This window comes from Phascolarctos cinereus, unplaced genomic scaffold, assembly GCF_003287225.1.
Source record: "Phascolarctos cinereus isolate Bilbo 61053 unplaced genomic scaffold, phaCin_HiC Scaffold_1;HRSCAF=81, whole genome shotgun sequence".
Lineage (NCBI taxonomy): Eukaryota > Metazoa > Chordata > Mammalia > Diprotodontia > Phascolarctidae > Phascolarctos > Phascolarctos cinereus.
Genome location: NW_027555514.1, coordinates 285,707,476 through 285,734,759, shown reverse-complemented (window position 1 = coordinate 285,734,759; position 27,284 = coordinate 285,707,476). Strand labels below are relative to the sequence as shown.

The 27,284-nt window shown below is 47.5% G+C and overlaps 1 protein-coding gene across 4 annotated transcripts; it reads left to right on the top strand.

Moving 5' to 3' along the window:
• On the top strand, positions 1-22,217 carry LOC110205866 (suppressor of cytokine signaling 3-like). Of its 4 annotated transcripts, none has more exons than XM_020982777.2 (3): positions 614-2,717; positions 6,029-6,147; positions 17,779-22,217. In XM_020982777.2, exon 3 carries the CDS (start codon positions 17,827-17,829, stop codon positions 18,505-18,507), a length of 681 nt encoding a protein of 226 aa, XP_020838436.1. In that variant the 5' UTR covers positions 614-2,717; positions 6,029-6,147; positions 17,779-17,826; the 3' UTR covers positions 18,508-22,217. The 4 variants fall into 4 exon arrangements, with proteins under 4 accessions (XP_078003845.1, XP_020838436.1, XP_078003842.1 ...); XM_078147716.1 differs by lacking the exon at positions 614-2,717 and adding an exon at positions 5,323-5,606; XM_078147719.1 differs by lacking the exons at positions 614-2,717; positions 6,029-6,147 and adding an exon at positions 1-533.
• Positions 22,218-27,284: the final 5,067 nt, after the last annotated feature.

The following is a 27,284-nucleotide window of genomic DNA, read 5'->3' as shown; positions in this document are numbered from 1 at the left end:
GTTAGCTCAGGTGCCCCCTCCGTTCTGTGAAGCAGGGCTCTGATGCTCATTGGGGGCATTGTCTTTATTTCTCTACATCCGACCCCCTGCAAGCCTCCCCGGCCTCCAGCTCAAGTTCCTGGGGACCGAGGCTCCTTGCAGGGTCAGATCCCAGAGGCTCCGGGCCAGCGAGGAGGGGGCGGCAGGTAGCCAGGCTGGCAGTCCGGGGAAGCAGAGAAGGGCAGACAGAGCCGGGACTTAACCGCAAAGCCCCATTCATTCTCCAGAAAGTCCACATCTGGATTTGATTGACTTACTCGCCAGCTCCCTACAGCTGGTTTGAAGCAGCCTAGGAAAAAACCACACAACTCATAGAACAAAACCGCAAACTGCCTCCTCCTCCTCCCTTGGGACAAGCCTGCGGGCTCCTGACCCTGCCCGGGACCAGCTGAGGGGGCGAAGATTTCAGTCAAGGCAATCTTCAGTCGAGATTGGCGAGGCTTCAGGACTCCAGGAGAGGCAAGGAGGCCCAGGCACCTGGAATGTTGGTCCTCGTGAGTAGGGAGCGGGTGGGTTCGGTGGGAGACGCCGGGAGGAGAGGGGGCGGCGGTGTCTGCCCTGACGAGCCCAGCGGGGGGCGATCCACCGGGAAGGGGGAGCCCAGCCTCTGCCCGATGTGGGCTCAGTACTTGAACAAGTGCTCTAGAGCCCTGCACTTCTCAGCCCCAACAAAGGCTGGATCGTCCAGCCCTCTGAGTCTTTCGAGTTGTTAGACCAATGTGTTGGCCCTTCTGTGGCCAGGCAGGATGGTGTGGTGGGAAGCACACGGGACCCGCAGTTCTCAGCCCTTCCTAACTCTGCCACCTCCCAGCTGTGTGGCCACCGGCAAGCTATTGCACCGCCCTCAGCCTCAGTTTTCTCATCTCTAAAATGGGGACGCCAGTGCTTGAAGCCACTGCCTCAAGAGGCGGTTGTGAAAGCTGTGCTTTGTCAACTTTAACCTGCCCTGTAACAGTAAGCCCATTGCTTGGTGTAACTGGTGCTGTCTGAAATGAAAAAGAAAGAAGTTATGTTCTGTGGGGAGAGGAAACTTCGATGCTGCCGTTTCGGGGTGATGTCCCAGCACCGGCTAAGACACCTGATGCTGGCTCGGCAGGAGTTTCCAGGTCTAGATGTTGGTGCTCACAGTTGGGGGTTCATAGAACGCCTTGGGGGTCCTAAGGCCCGAAGCATCACCTACCCCATCCACATTGCCTTTAATCTATGTAGAAAAAAAATTCAAGGCATTTTTATTTGGCAAATAACACGGCTTATGGTCATTCTTTAAATATTCTTTTAAAATTCTATTTCAGTAGAGATTTAACCCTGCAATTGGAAATAGTCTATAAAAAGTACCCCCCTTGTATTTTAGAGCAATTCATAAATTCACAAAGCGGCAAGGCGGAACTGGAATAGAAGCAGACGTGGAGGTGGCTGAACTGGGCTCCCTCCTCATTTAGCCTGACCTCCTAGCTGTGTGACCCCTCAAGCTGTTTCCTTTCTCTGAGTGCTCTTCATCCCTAAGTTGGAGTTGGAGTTGGAGAAGAGGACCCCCTAAGGCCCTTCTAGCTGAAGGCCCCTCCAAACTGCTCTGAGACCCATTGCTTAAGGCCCCTTCTGACCAGCTGGGGGTTACAAGGATAGTTCATGCTCTTGGGGAGGCTTTTTCTGATCTCTGAACCAATAGCTCTTCCCTTGGAAGTTGACTTTGAGGGGCACCTATGCCATGCAGACAGATGGGTATCCTGGCAAACTGAGAGAGACTGGATAGGAGAGGCTGTGCTCACCATTGTGTTTGTAACTTCTCTGCCCCACACCCTCCCTGCTACGGTTTAAGAGAGTCCTTCTGTCATTTGTGAAAACAGAGACTGGTTTCTCACCATCTCCTGCAGTATGCATGCTGGGGCTTCTTAAAGAGAGTTGGCCAAGCGCACTGCCCTTCCCTTCACCTGGATGGACGATTCTGGAAATTTTAGCCTGGCTTTGGAAGACCCGGGGGGCAGCTTCCCTTTTTTTTGGTGGGGGACCCTTGGCTTTCTTTCTATTTTCAAGTCCTTCCCTGTCCTCTTTAGTCCCAGAGCCCAGAACCTGTGATCGTTTAAAATCCTGCTTCCCAGAACCCTTTGCAGGTTGGCCAATTTCTTCGGTTTGAAACAAATCTTGAATTTCCTCTGTTAGAGTTTGGCTGGCTTAATGAGCTGAGCATCATAAGCCTTCTGGAAAGGCCGCAGTGTGGTCAGGAGCCTGGTTTTGTTTCCCTCTCCCCCTCCCCATTTCCCCAATCAGTCACTTGTCAGTTCAGCATGACTGCATGGCTCAACACTTATTCATAAGAAAACCCACCACCTACACCGTCCTCAGACCTGCTTCCTTCAGCTCTTTCCCTTTTCCTTTGGGCTTCTCTGATGTAGAGGGTTGTGGGCCATCTCCAGATCAGAGAGTTGAGTCTTTCACTGCTCCCCTGGGCTACGTTCCAGGAGAGAATCCTAGAAATGAGGAAGTCAAAAGGCAAGGAAGGCATTTGAGCTAGTTAACGCTGTGGTACTATTGCTGCAGGTTTTCAGGAATGCCTAGGATCCTGGGGTTTTAAGTCCCCTTAAAATTCACCTGGTCCCAAGCACCTGCCCACTGGCTGAATCCCTTCTGCAGCAGCCTCTGCTTAAACACTTCCAGTGATGGGGAACTCACTACCTTACAAGGTAATCCTCCTTATTTTGGGACCTTACTTTGTTTCTGAATTTCATTCTATAAGTTACATATTGAGGTGACATTTCTAGTGTGCTTTTTTCATGTTCTCAAGTTGTACCAGCCAGGAATTTTTTTTCCCCTTTGGAAAAGCCAATTTATTTGTGATTATAGTAGGGAAAAGTCCAAAGCAGGGAGGCAAGAGCAAATGCCGTCTTTAAAGCCATTTTTACCATTGTGGCTGCCAATTACTTAAGAGAGCTGAACCCTACACATTTTAAAACTGAAAATATGGAAGCCAGGAAGACCTGAACAGGTGGACCTCTCCTCCTAAGTGCCGACAAGTGGAGGGGGGACCTGAGGGGGCAGCAATTCTCTGTCTTTCTTTCCCTTGGCTTTGCAGCCAGTCTGCCTTTAATGATTTCCTTCAAGCCTCCGTGAAGATATGAGACAGTTTCCTGTCTCTGCTCCCCACTGCCATCACCTTCTGCTCTGGTGGATGGGGGCTTATCAGAGGAAAGGCCACATGATGGTGATTCTCTCGTGGAAGCCAGGAACCCGAATTAGATTGCTCTGCCATGGATGGCTATTTTCAATTTGCGAGCATGAAATCCTTGTCCAGAACTGGCCTGGAAATCCAGTGCCAGGAAGGTGTAAGGAGGACGCTTGTGGGTCTGAGAAAATTAGGTGTGAATTGAGAAATCAATTGGCGGGGTTTCTTCAGCATGCTAGACACTCTGCCTGGCTGAATGCCTGGCCTGCTGGTTCAACTTGAAATAGAAACCTTTGCATTAGTCCCGGAGGGAGGGTGCCTGGATTCTCTCCCTGCCTGTCACTGACTGTAACTTTCGGCAAGTTCCAACCCCAACTCTGATTTCCTCATCATCTTTAAGATGAGAGAGCTGAACCTTGGCAGGGGCTCATCACCTTCTGTTCGTGTGAGGGTCCCCCTTGTCAGTCTGGTGAAAACTGTGGGCCCCTTCTCAGAGCAGTGTTTTTAAATACATAAAATAAAATACATAGGGAACCAAAAAAGTCTTTGTGCACTTTCCAGCTATTAAAGCTTTAATATTACTAAATATTTCTCTAGTGTTACTAAATGCTAAAGCTTTTATAGTCTGAAGCTGCACTGAGACTTTTGGGACAGCCCGTATTGAAATAAAAGATGTGATTTTTGTCCCACCCAAGTTCACTGACCCCCTTAAATCTGTCCCCAGGCCCCTGGACCCCAGGAATAGGTATTTCCAGGTTCTCTTTCATGGATGATTTTGTTAACATAAAAGGCTCTTTCGATGCCAGCATTTCACACACAGAAATCCCAGAGCTGTGTTTGCTTTTTATTCCAACCAGACCTATGATTTCATTATATGGGGAGGTCATAGTGAGGCATTCACAAATGGAAACTGATGCCTCTTCTGCACCAAGCCCTTTAGAGAGGGATCTGGGGCACCGGTAAGCAGCCCCTCCCCCAAGGTCACCCAGCCAGGCTATGTCTGGACTTGAATTCAGGTCTTCCTGTCAGCCAGGCCAACTCTAATCACTGGGCCACACTGCCCACATGGGTAGTGCCTTAGCTTGTTTATTGGGCTTCTTGGGGTGATAGAGCTCAAACTTCAGAAGCAGACAAGTTCCTGTTGTAAACCACTTAGCTTCCAGGTTTTTTCTGGGGGGTGGGGTGGGGAGCAATTATGGGCTTACTGTGTGCCAGAGTGGCACTGTGTTAAGCACAGATATTATCAAATAGCACACAGATTTACAACTATTGATTCACCGGCCATTTAAATGGGAAATCTTGATATTGCAGAGTTTTTGTTTAAATAATACATAAGGAAGTGGAGAGGAATGAAAACAGATGGAAAGCCTGTCGGGTGTTTCACAAGTACGTTAGAAGGAGCGGTGTGTTGGAGAGGAAGTCAGGTGATGCGGATCTTTGGTCTGGCCCGGGGCTTTGGGAGACTTGTTGAATCTCTTGCCTCAAATTTCCTCACCTTCGCCCTTTGTTTGAGAAATCCCATTCCTGTCATTCATTCCCTCTGGCACTTTTCTCTGCGCTCTTCATTAAAGTGTGAGCACAGAAATGCTACAAATGATTTCTTATCCAGACGCCCAATGGCAGGGTTTTGATAGGCTTTGAAGGCATACGTCACACAGACGTGTCTCTCTATTTCTAGAGACACCAATCCCCGAATGATGACGGATTGGCTCTTGTTTGAATGGAGGGCAGGGACTGTCTTTGCCCTTGCGTGCACGTTCTCTGGCACACAGTAGGTGCTTGTTAAGCTAACTTGGCTTGTTTTTCCAAAACTTTTTTCAGGCCAGCCACTTTTTGCAATGGCAGAGAAGCTTGGAATTTGGACAGGACGATTACACAGACCTCGCTAGCTTTACAGCCTATGTCTTAGACGGATTATGAGTGTCTATGTAGATGTACATCTCACCTTGGGAGACTTGAATAATTATTCTCCACCAGGTTCATTAATTAATTTTGCTCTCCTGTTAAGATGCCTACGAGCCAAAAGCAGGAAGAAAAAAAGTCAGGGATCTCTGTTCCCAGGAGAGGGGGCTTGATCTGTTTGCATTTTCCTTTCTTTTGGTGGAAAGATGAAAATGTCTCAGTGTATTTCACAGGAAGTGAGTGCTTGAGAGAGCGGAGCAGGCTGGCTGCATGTTTCCAAGAACTGGTCTCAAGATATTTTGGTAACACACATTCTCTCTCACCTCCCCCTTTCACTCGTCCCTGTGCTGTGCTTTCTTCCTCTCTCACGGACACAGATGCAAATACCAGTCAATACAAACAGAAGGACCGAGGCCTGCCTGCCTCTTCTTTAGCAGGGGAAGGGAAGCAGGTGCTCCTATGCAGCTGCCTTCTTCTCTAGAACTGGAGGCCTGTGGCTCTGGGCAAGGTAGGGCGAGGCACGGGTCAAGGGCACCAACTGACCTCGCTAAGTGGAAAGAGCATCGTCTCTTTATAACTCCAAATCACTCTCCTTCTCCAGCGGTGGAGACTAAAGTCAGAAGGGCTTTGCCTGCACTTCCTTTCCTCCCTTGCCCCCTTGCAAAGGGTGTTGTATGGGTGAGAGGTTCGCCTAGTAACAAGTCTTCATTGGGCAGCCCGGTTCCAGGCACTTGGGGAGATGCAAAAAGCAGCAGAGGCCGGAGTCTTAAGGGATCAGTCTGCTCTGCAAAAGAGACAGACAGCATCTTCTCGCTGGTGTGCTACGAATCAATGAATTCATCTTGAGCCTTGGAATTTCTAATTGGAAAGGGCTTTCAGAATTCATTTTCTACACCTGAATGAATCTCTTCTGTTGTCCTTAACCTGCAGGAATGAAGTTTGATAGGATGGAAATGGGGGATACCCGAGCTGTCTCTCAACCCGGGGAAGGAAATGCCAGGGAGGTCTGAAACCGGGCTTTCATCGGTGGGGGCGTCGCCTGCCCGGAGGTAATTCACCTTGGGAGGATGCACTCGGGACCTCTCTGCTTGGGAGCGGAGGGGCAGGGTGACAGCTGGACAGCAGATTTGGGCTTGGGGTCCCTCTGGTGCAGGGGTGCTCCGGCCTTTTTCTCTTTGGATGAGACAGCCCGCAGCCGTGGCAAAATTTGCGTGGTCTCAGTTGCTTGCCTGTAGGCACTGAGGGCTGCCTAGTAGAGAGTGGCTGAAACAAGGATGACCTTGTGTTAGCCGTTTCTAAGGCCATCTCTTTATTAGCTCGGGCTCAGAATGATTTCTGTTCCCACAGTGCAGAATGTTCAGGTGTGAGGTTGTGTGTTGGGGTGCCGGCCTTGGAGCCGGGAACCCCCAGCTCATTTACTAATCATTTGACCCCTGGCAGTCACCTCACCTCTGTCTGCTTCAGATTCCTCATCTGTAAAATGGGTATAATGTGAGGTTCAAATGAGATGATTGGAAAGGACTTTGTAAGCCTGAAAGCGCTGTGTGAATGCGACTATTATTATAATCGTATACAAAGCTTGTTTGGCAGCAGGTAGGAGAAGAGACCAAATGGACAGGCTGTCCCCTACAGAACATCCTTTCCCCCTCACCTTCTTTAATCATAGCTTCCCTATTGGTGTCTCCTCGACCTTATTGATGAAAGAGTCAGTGAGGGCAGGTCTTGTATTACCCCCAGGGCCCAGACAGGTGCTTCCTGCACACAGTAGGCACTTTCTGCATTCTTTGGTATCGTTCACACGTACGTCACCACCACGTGAAAAATGCCGCTGAGCTTCTGCTGCGAGCACAGGGTTCTTCGGAGGATTTCTGGGTATTAAAGAGAAGTCCACCTCACGGGGGAGGGGACTCTCTCAAGGCTTCATGTTAGTAACAGCAGCTTGGGGCCCTATGTGTCCAGGAGAGGGTGCCGGGTTGGGGGTCAGGAGGCCTGGATCTGAGGCCCAGCTCGAAAGGCTGGCTCATGCTTAGACAAACCACTGGCCTCTCTAAACTCTACTTCCTCAGTCTATGAGATGGACACCATGATAATGCCGGTGTGTGCCAGAGACTGGCTGTGAGGCCACCTTGGCCCCCACTAGGCCACACTGCCTTTCAAGCTAAGTTTAAGAAGTATATTTAGGGGGCAGCTAGGTGGCACAGTGGAGAGAGCACCGGCCCTGAAGTCAGGAGGACCTGAGTTCAACTCCAGCCTCAGACCAAACACTTGACACTTACTAGCTGTGTGACCCTGGGCAAGTCACTTAACCCCAATTGCCTAAAAAAAAAAAAGTATTTATTGAATTATTGGTATGTTCCCACCACTGTCCTAGGCACATTGGGGGAGACAGAAAACCATAGGACAAAATAGCGGTGGTACGTTGGTATCTATAGGCAGGAAGGAAGGTTTGATTCCCCCCCCCCCCCGTAGCACCTGCAGTGGTTCAGTGAATAGAGCACTGGAAATCAGGAAGCCCCGAGTTCAAATCCAGCCTCAGATACTTGCTAGCTGGCTGACCTTGGGCAAGTCACTTAACTGCTGTCTGCCTCAGTTTCCTCATCTGTGAAAGGGGATAATAACAGCACTGTCAGGGTTGTTTTGAGGGTCAAGTGAGATAACATTTGTAGAAAGCACTTAGCACACCTTAAAGCTGTCTATAAATGCCAGTTATCATTATGATAGATTCAAAATTAAACCATGTACATTCACGTGTTATACAGGTGTGGGGGCTCCTTTTGTGTCTGGGGTGACCCAGCAGCCCCTTGTGTGATTTGGGGCATGTTCTTCTTTTTTTTCTTTTGGGTGAGGCAGTCACAGTTAAGTGACTTGCCCAGGGTCACATAGCTAGTAAGTGTCAAATGTCTAAGGCTGGATTTGAACTCAGGTCCTCTTGACCCCAGGGCCAGCGCTCTATCCACTGTGCCACCTAGCTGCCCCTGGGGCATGTTCTTTCAAGCGCTGGCCCCCAACCCCTCCAGACCTACCCCAAGCTTTGGAACCAGGCCTGCTCCTCTTCCTCTTTCCCACTAGTACCCGGTAAGGTACTAGGGACACATCTGGGCTTTCACATAAAGGCAACGTTTTGTGATGAAAAGCCAAGGAGAAGGACTGTTGGACTGGGGAGTTCTAGCTGCTTGTAGGGATGTGGAACAGACTTAAGACCCCCTCTTCTGTTGATATGTTTGGGAATCACATGGTACTCCAAGTTGGGTACAAACACACTGCAGGTCTGGATTCCTGGGGATGTTTGGGGCTCCTCTTTAAATGTAGGGATGGGGCTGGATGCTGTCCAAGGTCCCTTGCACGTCTAAATCCTAGGATCCTGGGATCTATGGCTTCCAGTGACCCCGAGTCAAAGATCATGGGAACCTTTCATTTTTTCCCTTGTCACTTTTCTGGAGAGACGTGACTTTATTCTAGGGGAAAGAAAAGGAGCAGACCGCCCAGGGCCCTTTTGCGGTGGGTTCTTTGCGCCCTGGATGGAGAAGAAGAACCCTCACTGCAGGTTACAATCATATTGGAAGAGGGAATTTCTCTCCTCTTCTTGTGATATGGTTGGACTGGAGGAGTTCTGAAGGCGTTTCCAGTTCCAAGATTATCTCATAGTTCGAGGCCACTTTCTGTCACGACCCGCTCACGTCACCATCATCACTGTCGAGCAGTTTTGTTTTTAGTGGTGGTAGCACGAAAGCGAGGGCCAGCAGCTTGCCATACTTTGCCCCTGCCTCCCTCCCTCACTAGCCATGGCTGGGCTTCCCCATACTCTAGGGTTGAGGCACACATTGGCAGAGGGGGTGGGAAAGAAAGCTGGTACTTCCCCAGTGGTTCCTCTCCAGTGGCTGTAGAGGAGGTTTCTGATTCCAGAGAATGTCAAACTCTCCCCTTTCATGCATAACAAATCGAGAACCAGATCACTTTAGGTGAAATGCATATTAAGAAGACTGGGTGAAGCCTTACAAAGATCAGCAGTACCAGGACTTTGGGGTGTGTATGTGTTGTACTATCATGGGGTTGCAAGCATAGTGGTACTTGAGTTTCCTTCCTGACCCGTACTGTGACCCAGGGGTTCTAATGATCATCCCTAAGCCCTTTGCCAAACTAAAATATAATTGAAGGAGCGCTGGACTTTGTTTTTTTGTTTTTAGTTGGGCAATGGGGGTTAAGTGACTTGCCCAGCGTCACACAGCTAGTTAAGTGTTATGTGTCTGAGGCTGGATTTGAACTCTGGTTCTTCTGAATCCAGGGCCGGTGCTCTATCCACTGAACCACCTAGCTGCCCCTAGCACTGGACTTTGAATCAGAAGACCTGGGTTCAAATTCTAGCTGTGACACTTATGAGCTGTTGGGCATGATATCACCTTTCTGAGCCTCAGTTTCCTTGTCTATAAAATGGGCCTAATATCTGCATTATTACTACCTGCACAGGGTTATTATGATGAAACAGTCAAGAAGACATGAATTCAAAACTGGCCTCAGATGCTTGCTAGCCGTGTAGCCCTGGGCAAGTCACTAAACCGCTGCCTGCCTCAGTTTCCTTATCTGTAAAATGGGAATAATAATAGCACCTACCTCCCAGGGTTGTTGTAAGGATCAAATAAGATACCTTCCAAGAAAAGACAAGATAAGCTCTATGTCAATGATATTATTTTTATTATCATTATCATTATTACTCAGGAGCAGGGCTCTGAAGCCAGAGGACTTTGGTTTGAATCCTAGCTCTGGCATTTCCTCCCCATATTACTTTGGATGAATCTCTTCTAAACCTTGCTTGTGAAATGAGGGTTGACCCTCTGAGGTCTCAGCCCTAGTGTAGCTAAGATTCTAAGTAATTTCCACCCAGTGCCTCAGTTTCTTCATCTGTGGACTGGATGGCCTGAGACCTCCCCAGCGCTCTATCCTATGACCCTAGAACATTCAGCCAGACTTTTACTTAAGTCGAGAACCCGGGACCTCCATGTGTTCCCTCTCTGCGTACGGTTAACACATCTCTTCTCCCGTCTCCCCTCACCACTTCATCATCAGAGGAGGTGGTGATTTGTTTGAAATCTGGAAGGCGGCCAGTGAGGCCACGGGTAGAATCTAAAATGTTAAACATCTGGGGGAGAGAACGGAGTCCAGAGGAGCAGATGTGATACATAAGAAGGCAGGAGTTTAAAAAGGATTTCTAAACGTGTGGTTTGTGGATGGGGTAACAGGGCAGACTTGTTGGTCGCAGGGGGCTCTCCTGGACAACTGACATGAGGCGGCCGTGGTTGTCCCCTGTGTCAGTTTCATGTAGCGCCAGCTCATAGAGAGCTTTCTATATTACCAATTCGCAGACCAATTTCATTTGACTAAATTCCATAATGTTTTGTAAGATAATCTTTTAAAAAATTAATTTACTTACTTATAGTTTCCAACTATCACTTCCATAAGCTTTTGAGTTTTAAATTTTCTCCCCCTCCCTCCCTTCCTCCCTCCTCAAGACAGTGCGCAATTTGATATGGGCTCTACATATACATTCCTATTAAACACATTTTCACATTAGTCATGTTATAAAGAAGAATTAGAACCAATAGGAGAAACCAACAAGAAAGAGGAAACAAAACAGAAGGGAAAAAAAGAGCAAATACTATGCTTCGATCTGTGTTCAGACTCTATGGTTCTTTCTCTGGATGTGGATAGCATTTTCCATAAGATAATCTTTTTCTTTCTTTCTTTCTTTCTTTTCAAGTGTTTGGTCTGAGGCGGTATTTGAACTCAGGTCCTCCTAACTTCAGGGCTGGTGCTCTATCCACTGCGCCACCTAGCTGCTCCTAAGATAATCTTTTAATGTTAATTTTGTCTAATGTGGAGCTTGGTGTAGTGGACAGAGTGGTCAGTTTGGAGTTCAGAGACCTGAGTTTGAATCCCAGCTCTGATACTGGTGAACTCCATGATGCTGGGCAAATCATCTACACTCTGAGCCTCAGTTTCCCCATCTGTTAAACAAGGGGCATAAATGATAGCTGACCTACCCGCCCTGCAGAATTGCTATGGATAAAGCTGTTTATAAAGTCCTTACATAAATGTGAGTGAGTTACTGTCATTAGTAATAATGATCATGTTCCTTGCATCTCTTTTGAGAATCATCTGATTCAGCGCACCCCTGCCCAGTGCATCAATTTCCCTGGTTCCTCAGGTCCTCATCTCAGCTTCTTATCATCCTTGCCTACATCCCCTGGGTTTCTCCATTCTCCCACAAAAAGGAAGACGCATTTCCATATCTACTAGTCATGGAGTTTCACGTGGTATTAGACTATTCAGTCACTGGCAGCATTAACCCTGCTGGTCTCACACAAAATTGGCCTAGGCTCTTCAGTGAGAGTTTTGATCTGAGTTGTTTGGGGAAATAGTATTATCCTAAGCACTAGGCTTTGAGACATGATTGGCCCTGTGCCCAGGCCCTGGACTTTCCAGGTACTCTGTGTGTGGCCATCAGCTTGGGGCTGGTACCAAATGGGGCAGCTTTGGAGGTGGGATGTAATGCCTTGTTCTCAGCCTGCTCTGGTGGGGTGAAGCGTAGCTCCCTTTGTGTGAGCTTGGGGGGTCGTGGTCCCTTTTCCTGTCCCCTGGTTCACCTAATGTTTATGTAGTCCTCATGCTCTGTGGTGCACAATGGATCAGGGTCTAGAGCAAGAAGAGACGCACTCCCCGGGTGGCAGCTGCTTCCTGTCTGGTTAGGACAGAGACAGATCGAGAAGCGAGCCATGAGGCTGTTAGGCACGGTAGGCTCTGGCTCCTCTCTGCATTAGACACAGGTCTCCCCTGGCTGATTCACAGCTGGCAGCCTCCTGAGCTCGGAGCAGGTTGTGTTCGTAGTATGGGCACGGTCACGTGTGTGCGTGGGCTTAGATTTGAAAAACCTGCTAATCATCTCAGCAGGCAGGCTTCCACCTCGCCGGTGACAATAGGCAAGGATTCTGCCTCATGTGCCAGATGAATGAGGTCAGCAAAGAGCTCTCAGTTAACCCCTTGCCTCGGTCCTAGGGCAGCCTTCTCCTCGACCAGCTGGGTCCAGGTCCAGCTTTGAGATCATCTCAGAGAATCAGAAGGTTAGGTAGAATGTTGGGCAGGCCCAGAACCCACAGAACTCCCAGCAGTTCGGGACTGAGCCCTTAGAAGTCACCCATCCAACTCCCTCTTTTTATAGTTGTGGAAATGGAGGCTTAGAAAGACTTCCCCAGGGTCACAGCTCATAACTTCCCAAGGCAGGATTTGAACCCAAGTCTTCCTGACTCCAAGTCTAACTGTACTCACCATACCAAGCTGGAGGTAGGGAGGCCTGGGTCAAGCTGCTCTTAGGGTGGCCACCACCCCCTGAATCATCGGAGTTTGCTGAATAAGTGAAAAGTGTACCGCCCCATGCTAGACACAGTCCTAGCCAGATGCAGCAGCTCTATTAAGATCCCAGGAAGATGCTGCTTTCATTTTTATTTTTACCCTTTATGATTTAGAAGGGCAAAAATGAGGGTCAAATGTAAGAAACGTGGTGTCTAAAAACTGGGTGTCCCCTCAAGCAACATTCCATTCTAAACATTTATAGATAAAAGGATAGATGAGTTTATATATGTATACTATACCGTACCATGCCATACCATACTATTATAGCATATTACATCACGTTATGTTGTTATGTTACATTATATTATATTACATTACATTATATTATATTATATTATATGTTTCTACAAAGTCTTGAAAAGCACATTTCTGTGCTTCTCTTTGATAAGAATAATTAACATGCCATAAGAACTAGAAAATCCTAAATTGTTGGCAGCCTTTCTTTTAGAGACAGCTAGGGAGTGTGGTGGAAAGGGAGGTGGGCCTACCTGGAGCAAGGAAGACCTGAATTCAAATCTAACCTCAGATACTTGCTAGCTGGATGACCCTGGGCAAGTCATTTAACCTCTATTTGCCTCAGTTTCCTTATCTGCACTTTGGGAAGGATAAAAGTAGTACCTATCTCAAATCAGATAATGTAACACCTCCAAGCACTCTATCAATGCTAACTGTTGTTATTATTAGTATTATTATAGTATAAAGTCCTATGAGGTTATTGAAGAAGTCCATGTAGGTCCTAGCAGTGCCAGACTTCCCCTCCGGGAGAGCCAGTCTCAAAGGCCCCAAATGCTTGGGGCTCGGAGATGCCAGCCATTGGCCAGACCAGCCTAAATCTGTCCCTGTGGACAACAGGTATTGATTGTCCTTGAAGAAAAGAACCCACTTCTGAGTACAAGAAGTGATTATGTGCCATTTCAGCTGGATCCATACTTGGGGAAGAACTGTTGCCAATAGCAGGTAGAGGGGACGGTCTAGTGACAAAAGGAAGCATACATATATATGTGTGTGTGTGTGTGTGTGTGTGTGTGTTGTGTGTGTGTGTGTGTGTGTGGTGGTTTTTTTTGCATAGACATGGTTGACAACCAAATCCTGATTAGCAAATGAAAAAGGAAGCCTAGACAGCCACAAAGTGGACTGGAAGTCCCTGAAAGCTACCAGATGTCTCTGGCCTGGAGTCAATCTATAGTCTTTGGGAAGCTTTGTTGGCAAATGTGGAAGTCAAAAGTGAATCGCGATTATAAACTTGCATTAACACAGTTTGTTTAGAATTTCTTTTTTCATGGCCAGTGGTTTCCACTAGAAAGTCCAGGCCTTGAATGAAGCAGGGCTTCTTCCCCCTTTTCCCTTCAGGGACTCCTCCTCATAATGATGGTTTTGAATAATTGAAGGAAATGCTGAATCTCAGTTGAGAGGTTAGTGAAAATAAAGATGTGATTTCTTTTGCCATCCAAGTCCACAGAGCCCCAGATGGCTATCCCTGTACCCCTCGAAGGTGAAGAGCTTCTGAGCTAAGCCTTACTTACACACACAAAACTAACCTTCTCAGCTGTCCATTGGCATAGTCTTGACAAGCCTAGGGTCATCATGCCCGTGACCCGAGGAGGCACTGGAATATGAGCAGGCGATCCCCATTGTCACCAAAGGGCCACTGAAATGGACCCATAGACAGAGCAACAAGGGCCAGGTAGGGGAGGTGTCGGCAGGGAGGGTAAAACAGGCAATACTTCTACCAAACACCTGAATTTTAAACAAAGAATATGCTTTCCCTACATTGGGCTGGACCTATTGCTTGATTCTGAGGGCCAACTGGGAAGGACTCCCAGGGCAGATTGAGAGACAGTGAGAAGATAAGGGTGGGGAGAACAGGGAAAAAGTCTCTCCTTGGGATTTCAGGCAGATTTTTTCTCAGAATTCTGCTTCATTTGTTCACGTGTTGGAATAGACGTGGGGAACAGAATGACGCAGTCCAAGAAGGTGCCTGCACTGCACTGGGGAAAGTAGAGGATTAGTTTTTTCTTATAAGTGAAATCTTGACCAGGGAAGGCTGAATACCTGAATACTCTGTGCCACAGAAGGTGATAGAGGAGGAGCTTCTCCAGCTCAAGGGTGCTTGACCCTCCTGGGCTCCTGGGTTCTCTGCTGTGAACTGGGGAGAGATTTCACTGGGTCTATGAACTTCCTTATTTTCACTAACCTTCCACTGAAATTTAGCATTTTCTTTGATTATTTGAGATTATGATTCTGAGAAGTCCCTGGGTTTTACTAGGTAGTCGGAGGGGTCCGTGGCACAAAACTGGGTTAAAAGCCTCAGATTAGACTGAATAAATCAAGTTAGTGCTGTCGATTTACTTTGTGGTCTATGTACAAGTCACAATGAACCATGTCCCTGCCTTGGTTTCTCCACCTGTAAAATGGGGCAATAATAATAATTATAAGTCACCGAATTTCAGAGTGGAGCCTTAAGGGTCTTCTAGTTCAGCCATCTCATTTTGAAAATGAGAAAGCTAAGAATTCTGAGCACTGACCTCACAAGTCACCACAGAGCTGGGACAACATCCCACAACCAGGCCTGTTGGACTCCAGCCCATTACTGGGCTTCCAGCTGCTGCTTCCAGCTGTCTCCTGTCCCTTTCTCTACCATGGCCTCCCATACACCCTGTAATGAGCATCTGTGTACCTTTCTGGGGGTCTTCCTCTAGGTAGCTCTTGTAATATTGGGAGTAACATGGTAGCTCTTGGGCCATCTATTTCATATCACATGAACAGCCCATAGCCCAACAGACACTAACAAGTGTGTTCCAAGAGAGCCATCCAGTTTCCTTGCTCCAGAAGAAGTGAATCAATCCATTGTCACCCCTTTCTTGACAACAGCTGATGAGAAAATACCCAAAATTAAGACCTTCTGTTTTCTCTCCTTTCTGTTACCACTTTCTTACTCTGAAATCCTCCTCGGAAGCCAACAAGGTAATGACCAAGTTAGAAAAGGTGACCAGTAGTAATTCTTGGTCCAAAAGGGCTTTGTGGCTCAGCACAAAGGGCCTAGACTAAAACTGCTGAGGCCCCACCATATTGCGGCCATGTTTTGTCGGCCACGAACCTCTTTGTCATTCAGTGGCTGACAAAATTATTTTGAGTACGTGGGAAAAACTCTTACTCCAGAGTGCCCTGAATCACTGAAATAGCCCAAGTTATATAGATGCTAAAAAGCATTGCCATAATTAAAATATGCAAAACCTACAAATTTTCTCTATTGATGGGATCTTTCTTTAACCAATATCAAAGGCAGCCTTTTTTTGGCCCAGGGGGCCAATGGAACTTATGAAGGGGAGGCTTACCTATAATGACCCCACAGGATGAGTTATGACATCGTGTAAGACAATGGGGAGAGGGACAGAATGTGTGCCTGTCAGAACCTGTCCTTGTTAATAGTGGACAGACATAATTGTTTTCAGATAGCATGCTGTGGCTCTCCTGGGTCACTGGACCCAGACTAGAAGGGTCCTGGACCTGGCATCTGAAATATTTTGTAGCTTTCGCTTGTCAATCGAGCAAAGAAAAACAAATTGTTTTCAGGAAGTATAACTGTATAACATGGGGATGGGGGGAGCTACTAAGAAATAGAAATACCTACCTATTTGCTGCCTTGATTTTATCTTACTTTAATTGGAAATGGTCTGGCTTTTTTTTTTCCCCTAATGCCAGCGTTGGTGAGATTTCACTAATGTAGCACCTAGGGAAACCTGGGCTTTTGTGTCTTTCTGGGGAATAAACACATTACTTTAAAAACAATTTGTTGCAAGCATTCCCCTCCAATTCGCCATTAAATTCCAGGGGCTGTCAGTCACTGTGAGTGCTGCTTTGAGGCTCCTGAGCTGGTGATTCTTTTAGAAGGGCTTTGTGCATTAGCTTGACGTGTAATTGAAGACTGCGGTGGTGGCAGAGAATGAGGTCCTAGGTACAATCTTCCCCTGAACTACTGAGGAATAAAAGGGGGGGGCAGCATTTGTAGCGAGTTTACCCTGGTAGGGTACTTGGTTCTTTATGCTATTAAAAATATTGTGTTTTTTCAGACTTTTCACTAATCAGGCCTGGTATATGCCCTAGTTTTAATTAGTGTAGCTTCATCACTAGGTCATCTGTATATGGCACATGAGAATAGTATGGGGGAGCAGAGCCTTCTTCACCTAAAATTTCGACGGCCTATACTTGACCATATTTCGTGGCTCCAAGGATCCATGATTTATTTCCCCAGGGTGGCCACACCCTCCACTAAGAAAAATTGCAACCCTTCCATGCATCAGGAGAAGGTCATCATGAGTTTGTGGGATGGGGCTGTCAATGAGTCAGTCAATAAAATTCACTGAGCATTCCTTTTTGTGCCAGGCACTTGCTAAGAGCTGGAGATACAAAGAAAGTCAAAAACCTGGTCATCTCTTCCTTCAGGGAGCTCACATTCTGGGCTCAACCTTTTGGTAATAACCAAGCCTGTAGTCCTCATTGAGTGTGGGAGCCTGGAAGCAAGGGGTGGCCTTTAAACAGCTGTAGAGTCCATGTGCCCCCATAAATAACACATAAGGGGTGACCATGGAGGAAAGAGACTGGATGCTTCTTTTGGAACAGACTCGTTCTGCGCTTTAGGCAGTGGGTGTAAAAGAGGCAGGCATGAGTGGCCTGAGGGCTGTGCTGTCACCACCCCAGTGACAAAGACCCACCTAACGGAACACTCCCAGCATGGACATAGGCTGTATGGGAAGAAAAGGGGACAGAATAAAAAGAAGGTTGAGATCTGCACCAGCGGAGGGAATGTTCATGCCGTTGTCCCATTATCCGGCTTATTCCCAGCATCCATCCTGCCAATAGCGAGCTTCCCAGTAACCCTGCTTGGGCAGCTCTCTGACTCTTCGGGTGATGTTTCCATGGCTGACCATATTTCTTGGTGTTCCCAGAGCCATTTTACTAACCACCCCAGCAAGCTGGCATCATTACAATACGCCCCCTTCCCTTCCCTTGCTGTGTCAGCACCATTGACCCCTGGGACTACACGGAAGGGGATGAAACCCACTTGCACATGGGTTTGGGGGTGTTGGTGGAAATGGCTATTTCATTAACTAAGAGTTCCATTAGCTCCTGGATTCCCCCGAGTTTCAGGGGTGGGGGCTGGGCTGGTTCTGTGTGCTTGCCTCCTCTGTGCCACCTCTCGCCCGCATCTAACTTACCTGGGAGCCGGACATACGTTGAGGGTCACTACTGAGCCAAATCTCCTTCCGTTTCTTCCGCAGGTGTGAAGCAAGGAAGCTAAGGATGCTTCGTTCTTGGACTCATGGGCCATGTGGGAGACGTTCGGAGGGAGGGACGGTGGAGCAGATCATCTAGGACCCGGGGGAGCCTCTCCCCCGCAGCGGCAGCCGGCGCCTCCCTTGGTCTCAGCTCAGGCCAACCTGCCCACTCACTATCGGGCCTTTCGGAAGCACGAATGGGAAGTGGTAGAGCGCGCTCTGCGCATTCTGCAAGCCGCTGACTTCTACTGGGGGCCTCTGTCGGTGGGCGAGGCCCACGCCCGGCTGGAGGAGGAGCCCGTGGGCACCTACCTGCTGCGGGACAGCGCCCAGGGGGACTGCCTGTTCAGCGTGAGCGTCAAGATGCCGGCGGGCCCCGTCAGCCTGCGCATCGCCTTCCAGAAGGGCCACTTCTGGCTGGGACACTTGTTTTCGGACTGTGTCGTGACGCTGCTGGAGATGGCGGTGGAGGCAACCCGGAGCAACGCCTTTCACTGTAAGGAGGGCTTCGCTTTGGTTTTCTCCAGCCCTCTAGGAAGGAGCCGGAGCGTGTCCCAGCGGCAGGACGTGGGCCAGCGAAGCCTGGACGCTTGTGGGCCAGCCGCTCCCAGGACAGAGCACGGCGCGAAGGCCGCTGAGAAGCAGGAGGCCATGGGCCCCTCCCGGGCTTGGCAGGAGCGGGGCCAGCCGCCCTCCAGGATTCACCTTCCTGCCCACCGCCAACCAAAGTAGACTTGGGAGCCAACTTGTGGACTTTGCTTCTGCTGCTGATTTCAGCTGTGCCTCGGGACCCAGGCTCTGCCCTCCATCCCGCACGAATGGACGAGGTCCTCTGGGAAGATGGGTTTCAGCAGCAGGGGGTAGGAGGGAAGAAGACTCATGGTTCTCCCTGAATAAACCATTCCAAGCATCCACTCCCATGGGGCAGGGTGGGGACTGTTGTCCCATCCTCACCAGCCGATCCCCTTTCATCCCTTACTGGAGGGGATGAGTCACATGTTTAAGTCAGGCTTTCACTTATTCAAGCGTAATCTTCTATCAGACTGGAGGCTGGAGAGACAAGACAGGGACCCAGCCTTAGGTGCGTTTCCCTGTCTCTGTTAAAGACGCCTCCTTTGTACCTCCTTCCTCCTATGGAGACGTTTTTTCTCCATCCTAGTAGTAAGCCCAGGTAGTGGCCAGGCCGGAATGGTGGGCACAGGCTCAGACTGACCCTGTGGGGTGCCTGCAGACCCATGACCTCTCTACTGGCCTGACCCCTCTTTCCTCTGTTCTCTAACCAAGGCCAATGAACTCTGAGAGTCAAGGCCCCACATAAGTTTTTGGCTTGTGAACCCAATTAAGGACCAAATAAAAGGAAGGGAAAGGTGGAGCTGTTCAAAAGGCAGCCTTAGGTGTCCTTCCTGTGCAGAGTACTGCCCGATGCCTTTATCTAGCATCTTGTACTTTTAGACCGCTTGAATGTCACTTAGAGCACCTTACAACCCATGCCTGCAACCCCACAGGCTGAGAGAGGATTTTCATCCCAATATTGAAGGTAAGGAGACAGGCCAGAGAAATTAAGCAACCCTCACAGAGGTCCATGCCCTGCGAGTGGCATGGGGCCTAGGGCACAGAGTTCCTGAACAAGCACCCAGGATGTTTTCGATAACCCCGTACAGCCACCGTGTTGCTTCTTCTGGCATCAGACTTTTGTTCTTGTCCAGGATGGGGGCGGGGGGAGGAGCAGAAGCTTTGGCAGGATGTGAGCTGTGGGAGAGTGAGCGGTGGTCAGGCTGAATGACCCCCTCCCCAGCAGGAATTACTGCTCAGGTAGGCATTTGCACAGTTAGGCTCTGGGATCCCTTCCAACAAGATTTCTGATGGTGTGGCACCAGCCAGCCTGGGCCAGTGGAAGAAGCCCACAAAAGAGAAAGGTTTGGCTAAAAATCAAAACCAAATGGGGCTCCATGGGTTTCTGTAAGTGAAATGCACCAAATCAACAGGGCCAGGGCAGGGAAACCCCAGCCTTGTAGAACCTCAAGCCAAAAGGGTCCAAGATGCTCTCTAGTCCAATGCTGTCATGCTGCAGACAGATGGGCAAAGAGAGCAGAGAGTGAAGTGACTGCTCCGGGGTCACACACTTGGTTAGGTGTAGAACCCACGGCTCTAGGTTTCCAGCTCATGGCCCTGTCAGCTAAACAGCACCATTCCCCCTTTTATTGAATCTTTTGACATTTGATTTTCTATCACTTTTTTTTTACATTTAGTATTCTAAAAATGTACTTTGAGTGGAGGGTCATTGAAAAAAAACATGTTCACATTATGGTCCATGACCATGATTCCCCATAGACATGAGAGTTCAGAGGCTGCGTTATCCCTTGGCAGGAATGTCTTAGAATGTCAGCACTTAGCACAATGCCTGGCACATAGCAGGCATTTAGTAACTCTGGATTGATTGAGAGGAAAAGGTTCATCCTTCAGGCAGGGAGAAAGTGTGATTAGGTGACCTCCGAGGACCTGTCCTACACACTCAGCAGTCACTTTATATTTCTTGGGGCATTTTGGCTTTTGAGATCAGAAAATTCCCACAAATTTGCCCAGAGTCTCTCTCTGTGACCAAAGTTAAAACAGGATCTGACCTGTTTTCTGCCATTACCAAGTTGTTAGGCTATCGTACCCTGGAAAATGGCAGTTTTGGGGCATTGCTTGAAAAATGTGCCAACTCTACATTGGGAATGACTCAGGCGCATGCAGATTTGGGATTTCCCCTCACAGTGATGAGTGAATGTATTTTGCATTGTAATTGGCAGAAGGCCCCCTTGAATGTTAGAGCTCTTAGAGATGGGCATTTTACAGATGAGAAAACCAAGGCTTAGAGGAGGGAGGGGACTGGCCTGTGGTCACTTAATTCTGTTGAGGACCAGGAATCAGTAGAAAGTTGGTTTGCAGAGCTCCTGAATAGCACAAAGAAAGTCTGAAAAGCCTTATTCAGACAGATAAAGAAAGACGCTAGTGTTCTGGTCTTGGAAAACTTCTTGGGGTTTTAAACAGTTATTTCTTGCTGTGTCCTTTTTTGACCTTGGAAGTGGAGAGAGTTCTGGGATAGAAGTCAGGAAGACACAAGTTCAGATCCAGTCTCAGATACTAGCTGTGTGACTTGGGCAAGTCTCAGTTTCCTCAAATGTAAAATGGGGATGATACTAGCACTTACCTTTCAGGGTTATTATAGGGATCAAATGAGATAATGTTTGTAAAGCATTTAATACAGTGCCAGGCACATCCATAGCAGGCATTTAATAAATGCATGTTCCTTTCCTGTCCTCTTGCCCCTACTTTACCTGTTAGCTATGGTGGGGAGAGGCACTTTGGAAGGGCATGTCATCCATTCTCAGATTCCTCAACTCTCCAGCCTAGGCTATGCCTCAACCTCCCATCTTCAAAGACTGTCCATCATTTAGGGCCGTTATCCTCTGATAATGGAGGAAGAATATGCTGCTAATGGACCAGTCCTGAACCCAGAGGATAGCTGTGGCTGTCATCACCTTCTGAGTGAACCCTTGCAGCTAACAGCTGTCATTCACCAATGTCATTGGGTCCACTAGACTAATTAAATACTGTTTCTTAGATTATTCCATTTGATACCTAATCTGATTTTTTAAAGTTTAAAATTATTTAAATCTATGTCATTAGCTGTCACTTTATACCAGATTCAATACCTTAATTCTTGTGCTAAAGGAGAAAATGAAATTATTTACTCATACTTATTGACCTTTTGGGCTAAGATCAATTATAATGACAACTCTGGATGGGACTGCCTTGATGTTTACAGCACCTTACAAGCCCTTTCTTTATAGTATGAATTAATAGCATGATAAGATTACAAGAAAGTTGTTCAATATTCTTTATTAGCAGGTATTTCATTTCTGGGGAGCCAAGGGACCTCAGAAGTTCTCATAGGGCAGGGGTTCTTCACCTTGCTTGTGTCCTAGATACAACTCAGGGAATACTGCAGCCTTTTGGGAGGCTATGCCACACATGCATCAGAGAAGCTACTGGGGTGGTGGCTGAAAGAGGGTGACACCTGGAGGACAATGCAGATATTATACTTCCTTGCTGGATAATTGGTACAGTGACACACTACCTCCCTGTAGGATTATAGAAGGCAATAGTGAGCTGATTTACACTGATATTATTTCAGCGCCCCAGACATCTCATAGTATACACATGAAGCAGCACATGTAGTCCACAAATGTAACATTTTATATATTTCATTCTTACAATATCATAAAAATGCATACTTCTCACTAATTAAGATTGTCATTCTCCCCAGTTCAAATTAGTATTTTTAAAAATTTTGTTAAATCATTTGTATTCTGGACATGAGACTATAGCTTAAGATTCTCCACTCCAACTGGTTCATAAATCATTAATTAGAATAAAAATCAAACTATTCAATTGAATTCAGTAAGCATTTATTACATATCTACTATGTTTCAGGCGCTGTGCTGGTTGCTGGAGTTACAAAGACAAAGACAAAACAGTCTCTGCTCACAAGGAGCTAATATTCAGAACCAGAGGTAGGGGTGGGGTGGGGGGTGGGGAACAGCACATACATAGACACAATAGAAATACCAAATAAATGTGAAGCCATTTCTGAGAGTTGGGATGGGCAGAAGGTGACTAGAGCTGAGCTTTGAAAGGAGTTTGGGATTCCAGTAAGTGGAAGTGAGGAAGAGCCAAGGGCTAAAATAGCCTGTGCAAAGGAGGAACAGTGAGTAGATGTAGCTGAAACATGGAGTGTGTGATGGGGAGTAATGTGTAATTACCCTGGAAAGGCAGGCTGGAGCCGCTCTGTGAGGAGCTGATTTAGCAGTCAAGTTCACAGAGTCGGTTATTTACAACCTGTCAACACATTTATTGTGCCGAGTGGTGTGGTGTTTTTTTTTTTCTGGCACCAGTTCAGGGAAAAAAAGAACATCTAAACGGTCCCTCCTCGGAAGCAGTTTATAATCATAGAGGATCAGGTTGGGGTGAGGCAGCAGGATTATGCCCTTTGGGTCTGTTGAGTCCCTGCACATTTAACATGAACAGAGGCACTCAAAGCATGGAAGGAGATGAGAGGCAATTCCAGGGGAGAAGGGAAAACACCTCCAACTCTGCCACTCAGTTGTCCAAGCTCTCTCCCTCCCTCTCTCCCTCTCTCCCTCTCTTAGTCTCTCTCTCTCTCTCTCTCTCTCTCTCTCTCTCTCTCTCTCTCTCTCTCTCTCTCTCCCTCTCCCTCTCTCTCTCTCTCTCTCTCTCTCTCTCTCTCTCTCTCTCTCTCTCTCTCTCTCTCTCTGCTCTCTCTGTCTTTCTCTCTCTCCTTTCTCCTTGGGCATTGAAAGAACTTCATGATATCTTGGAGGTGAAATGCGATTAAGCAGTGGAATGAGGTGTGGTGAGGAAACTACAAAGGTATTGTTTGATTGTCTTTCTCTAATCAATCCATCAACATTTATTAAGCTCTTACTATGTGCCAGGCACCAGGCTAAGAGCTGGGGATACAAAAAGAAGCAAAAGACAGTCCCTGCCCTCAAGGAGCTTACAATCTAACGGGGGAGACAACAAGAAAACAGATATGTACAAACAAGCTGGAGACAGGAAGTACAGGACATAATGAAAAGAGGGAAGGCACTAGAATGAAGAGGGGCTGGGGAAGGCTTCCTTGCAGAAAATGGGATTTTATCTGAGACTTAAAGGAACCAGGGAAGCTAGCAGGTGGAGATGAGGAGAGGAAGCATTCCAGGCATGGGAGATGACCAGAGAAAATGCCCAGAGCCAAGAGATGAAGGGTCTTGTTCATGGACCAGTCCAATGTCACTGGGTCAGAGAGTGTGTGTTGGGAAATAAGGCGTAGGAAGACTAGAAGACTGGGAAGGTAGGAAGGGGCCAGGTTCTGAAGGGCTTTGAATGCTGAACAGAGCATTTTGCATTTGATCCAGGAGGAGATAGGAAACCACTGGAGTTTATTGAGTAGGGGGTGACATGGTTGGACCTGCGCTTTATGAGAATCACTTTAGTGGCTGAATGGAGGACGGATGGGTGAGGCAGCCAGACCCCACAGCAGCTGTGGCTATAAGTCCAGGCATGAGGTGATGGGGGTCTGCACCACAGTAGGGGCAGGGTCAGAGAGGAGAAGGGGGTGTGTTGGAGAGATGTTAGAAATAGATTGGGCATGGGGGTTGAGAGATAAGGAGAGTCCAAGATAACTCCTAGGATGTTGCCCAAGAAAGTAATAGAGAAAGTAGGAGTAGGGAGGGTTTAGGCAGAAAGATCATGGGTTCCATTCTGGACATGTTGGATTGAAGATGTCTACTAGACATCCAATTCAAGATGGCTGAAAGGCAGTTGGAGATGAGAGATTGAAGGTGAGCAGAGAGTTCAGGGCAGGCTGAGTAGTTTTGAGAATAGTCAGTATAGAGACGGTAATTAAATCCATGGGAGGTGATGGTCATCTAGAGGGAGAAGAGAAGAGGGCCCAGGACAGAGCCCTGAGAGATGCCGACAATGAGTTAGAGGGTGTGATCTGGAGAAGCATCCAGCAAAGGAGACAGAGAAGGAACAATCAGAGAGGCAGGAGGAGAAACAGGAGAGAGGGGTGTCCTGAAAACTGGAGAGAGGAGAGTATCAAGGAGAAAGTGGTCCCAGTGTCAAAAGCCTGAAGAATGAGGATTAAGGCCATTGGATTTGGCAACCAAGAGGTCCCTCGTAACTCTGGAGAGAGCTGTTTGGGTGGAAGGATAACTGAAATGACTTCCCTTCCTGTCCCTGGTGGAACAAGGGGAGACCTGGGGCGTCTTGAATATACCTCTCTGTCATTCGTTTGGAGGGAGACGCTTCTGCCTGCACGTCTCCAAGTGCCTTTCTCTGGCTGTTACCTGTTAGATCTGGGGTGTCCCTCCTGCTCTTGATGCATCCGAGTAAAAATAGGAGGAAGGAGGATGCATGAAACAGGTCCCTGATCCTTCTGGCCCCATCTGCTAAGGAAATCATGGTCAGATACAGAGGCTTGATTGTTGTAGAAGTTTATTTACCGAGGAAGAAGGGCCTAGAATTCACAACAAACATTTGCTATGTGCCAAGCACTGTGCTAGACAAAAAAAAGAACCAGTCCCTGTCCTCAAGAAGCTTCCATTCCAATGAAGGAGAGCACCTATAAAAGCATATTGGTCACATACTAAATGACTAGAAAAGGCAAGGGCAGGAGGAGGGCTTTGGGAAGAGCCTCCAGTAGAATCTGGACCTTGAAGTAAATCAGCTGCTCCAAGGGGAGAGCGAAGGAGACAGTGCATCCCAGGCGTGGAGGTCGGTCATTTCAGAGGCCCAGAGAGGGAGATGGTACATTGCGGGTGGTCAGTAAGACAGAACTACAGAGTGGGAGGAAGACAGGATTGGCTAGGAAGACTGAAGAGGTATCTCAGGACCTTGCCAGTCCTGAGCAACTTGGGACAGAGGATCTGTTGGCAGAGCCTGGAAATTCTGGTTTAAGGGAAGGATCCCTTTCTTCATCACTTAACTGACCATAGTTCTGCCCTTAGTTACACCTCTAGGGCCTAAGTCATGGCTGATGCATTTCCTACTGCCCTCAGCCATAGCTTATTAAGCGAAATAGTGACTGTGCCCATTTGGGGATCATTCATTCATTCAATCAATCAACAAGCAATCATTAAATATCTGCTATGCACCGGGTACTGTGCATGCTGTACAGCGAGGGGCTGGGGATAAAAAGGGAAACAATGCCTGCCCTCATGGAACTTGCATTCTAAGGGAGTGGGACATCACACACACATACAAGACACGTGAATAAGCACACGAAGTGAATATGAGCTGGTCTGAGAAGGAAGCACCATTTTACAGTGTGTGACTTCCCCTGTTCCAAAGGGCTTAGCTCTTTCTGAAAATCAGCTTGTGAATAGAGCCTAGGTCCTTTCTTGCTCCTGAGGCCAACCTTGAAGTTACTCATGCAAAGGCATTCTCAATAGAGTCAGAAAGGCAGAGCTGTGTATTGGAAACACCATCACATTCAGAAGCTGGAGACCAGCTTCTAATGCTACTTCCTACCATTTACCAATGGTGTGGCCCTTGGGCAACTCACTTAACTCCTTGCGCCTTCAGCCTTCTTATCTGGAAAATGGGGATAATCATGTTATCCAGGAGACTGGAACGGCTGATCACTCAGTGTTGTCTTCACCTCAAAGACCTTGATTAACCAAACTTCACTGAGTGTAGACAGGGAAATGAAATGATAGATGAAAATGGTGTGGCCTATAGTAATGCCATTTTATGTCCTCTTTCCCCAAACCACCTTTGCAAATGGCAGTTTGGGGTGGGGAAAATCTCGGGTTTGTAACTTGTCCTGCAATCGTTCAACAACTGTGTCTATGAGTAAACAGACTCACTATTTTTATTGTAGTTGCTGTTAATATACAGGTTTGAATAGAGGATATGTGCACACATTAATTCCTAAGTCTGAAATCAAACTTGATTTCTGAGACTAGGCTCTAGCATGGGGGGAAAATGGACCCTGGCTGATTCTTCAGCCCTATTTTCAAATGATGTTTGATCGAATTCTTCTTTACAACATGACTAATACGGAAATATATTCAATATGATTGTACATGTATAGCCTATATCAGGTTGCAAGGATCTTGGGGATGGGGAGGGGGAGAAAATTTAGAACTCAAAATCTTATAGAAATGAATGTTGAAAATTAAGAACAACAAAAAAAAAAAGCAAAGCTGAATTAAAAAATAAAAATGTTTGAGCAAGATTTATTAAAGATAAATGGGGGCCAAGCACTTGGAAATGGCTAAACAGGTTGGTTACATGAACATAATACAGTTACATCACTGAGTTGTAAGAAATGATGACCACAGAGAGGTATGAGAAGACTTACATGAACTGATGCACAGCGAAGTCAGCAGTGCCAGGAAAGCCATAGGGATGGATCATTGTCTTCCCTACAGCTTCTTCAGGAGTCACCAAGGAGCTCAGGGATGCTAGAACTGGGTGTGATGGTTGAAACCAACAGTTGATTATAACCAGCAGTTACACCCAAAAGCATCAATTGCTAGTCTTCTCGCCATCAACCCCTAGGGAATTTTGCCTTGACTTTGAGACTGAGGGCTGATGTGACTCATGCTTGTGAATGGTGGGAAGAAGGGAAGCAGAAAGAATGTATGGAACTCAGAGGGGAGGAGCTGAGGAGGGATGGCCACCATGGAAGGTACACGGGGCTTGCACCCATGAAACTGTCAGTGCTGGGCTCCAACTCTAGGGCAGTGTGAGCCCAAACAAGCCTGTGTTTCTAAACCCACTTGGTACGGCATACCCATATTGGCAAGCCCTCGTTCCCATCTCCCTTTTCTTCCGTTTCTCTCTCTGGAGACGATGGGAGACTGATCTTTCCTCCTCAACACCCCACCTCCGATCCTAGAGGCTTATCTTTGCTTCTTAAAATTCTATTTACCTTTGTGTCTAAACATTCA

Excerpts from the sequence above, each read along its gene's own strand:
- LOC110205866 (XM_078147719.1), top strand. The coding sequence starts at position 17,827 with ATGTGGGAGACGTTCGGAGGGAGGGACGGTGGAGCAGATCATCTAGGA.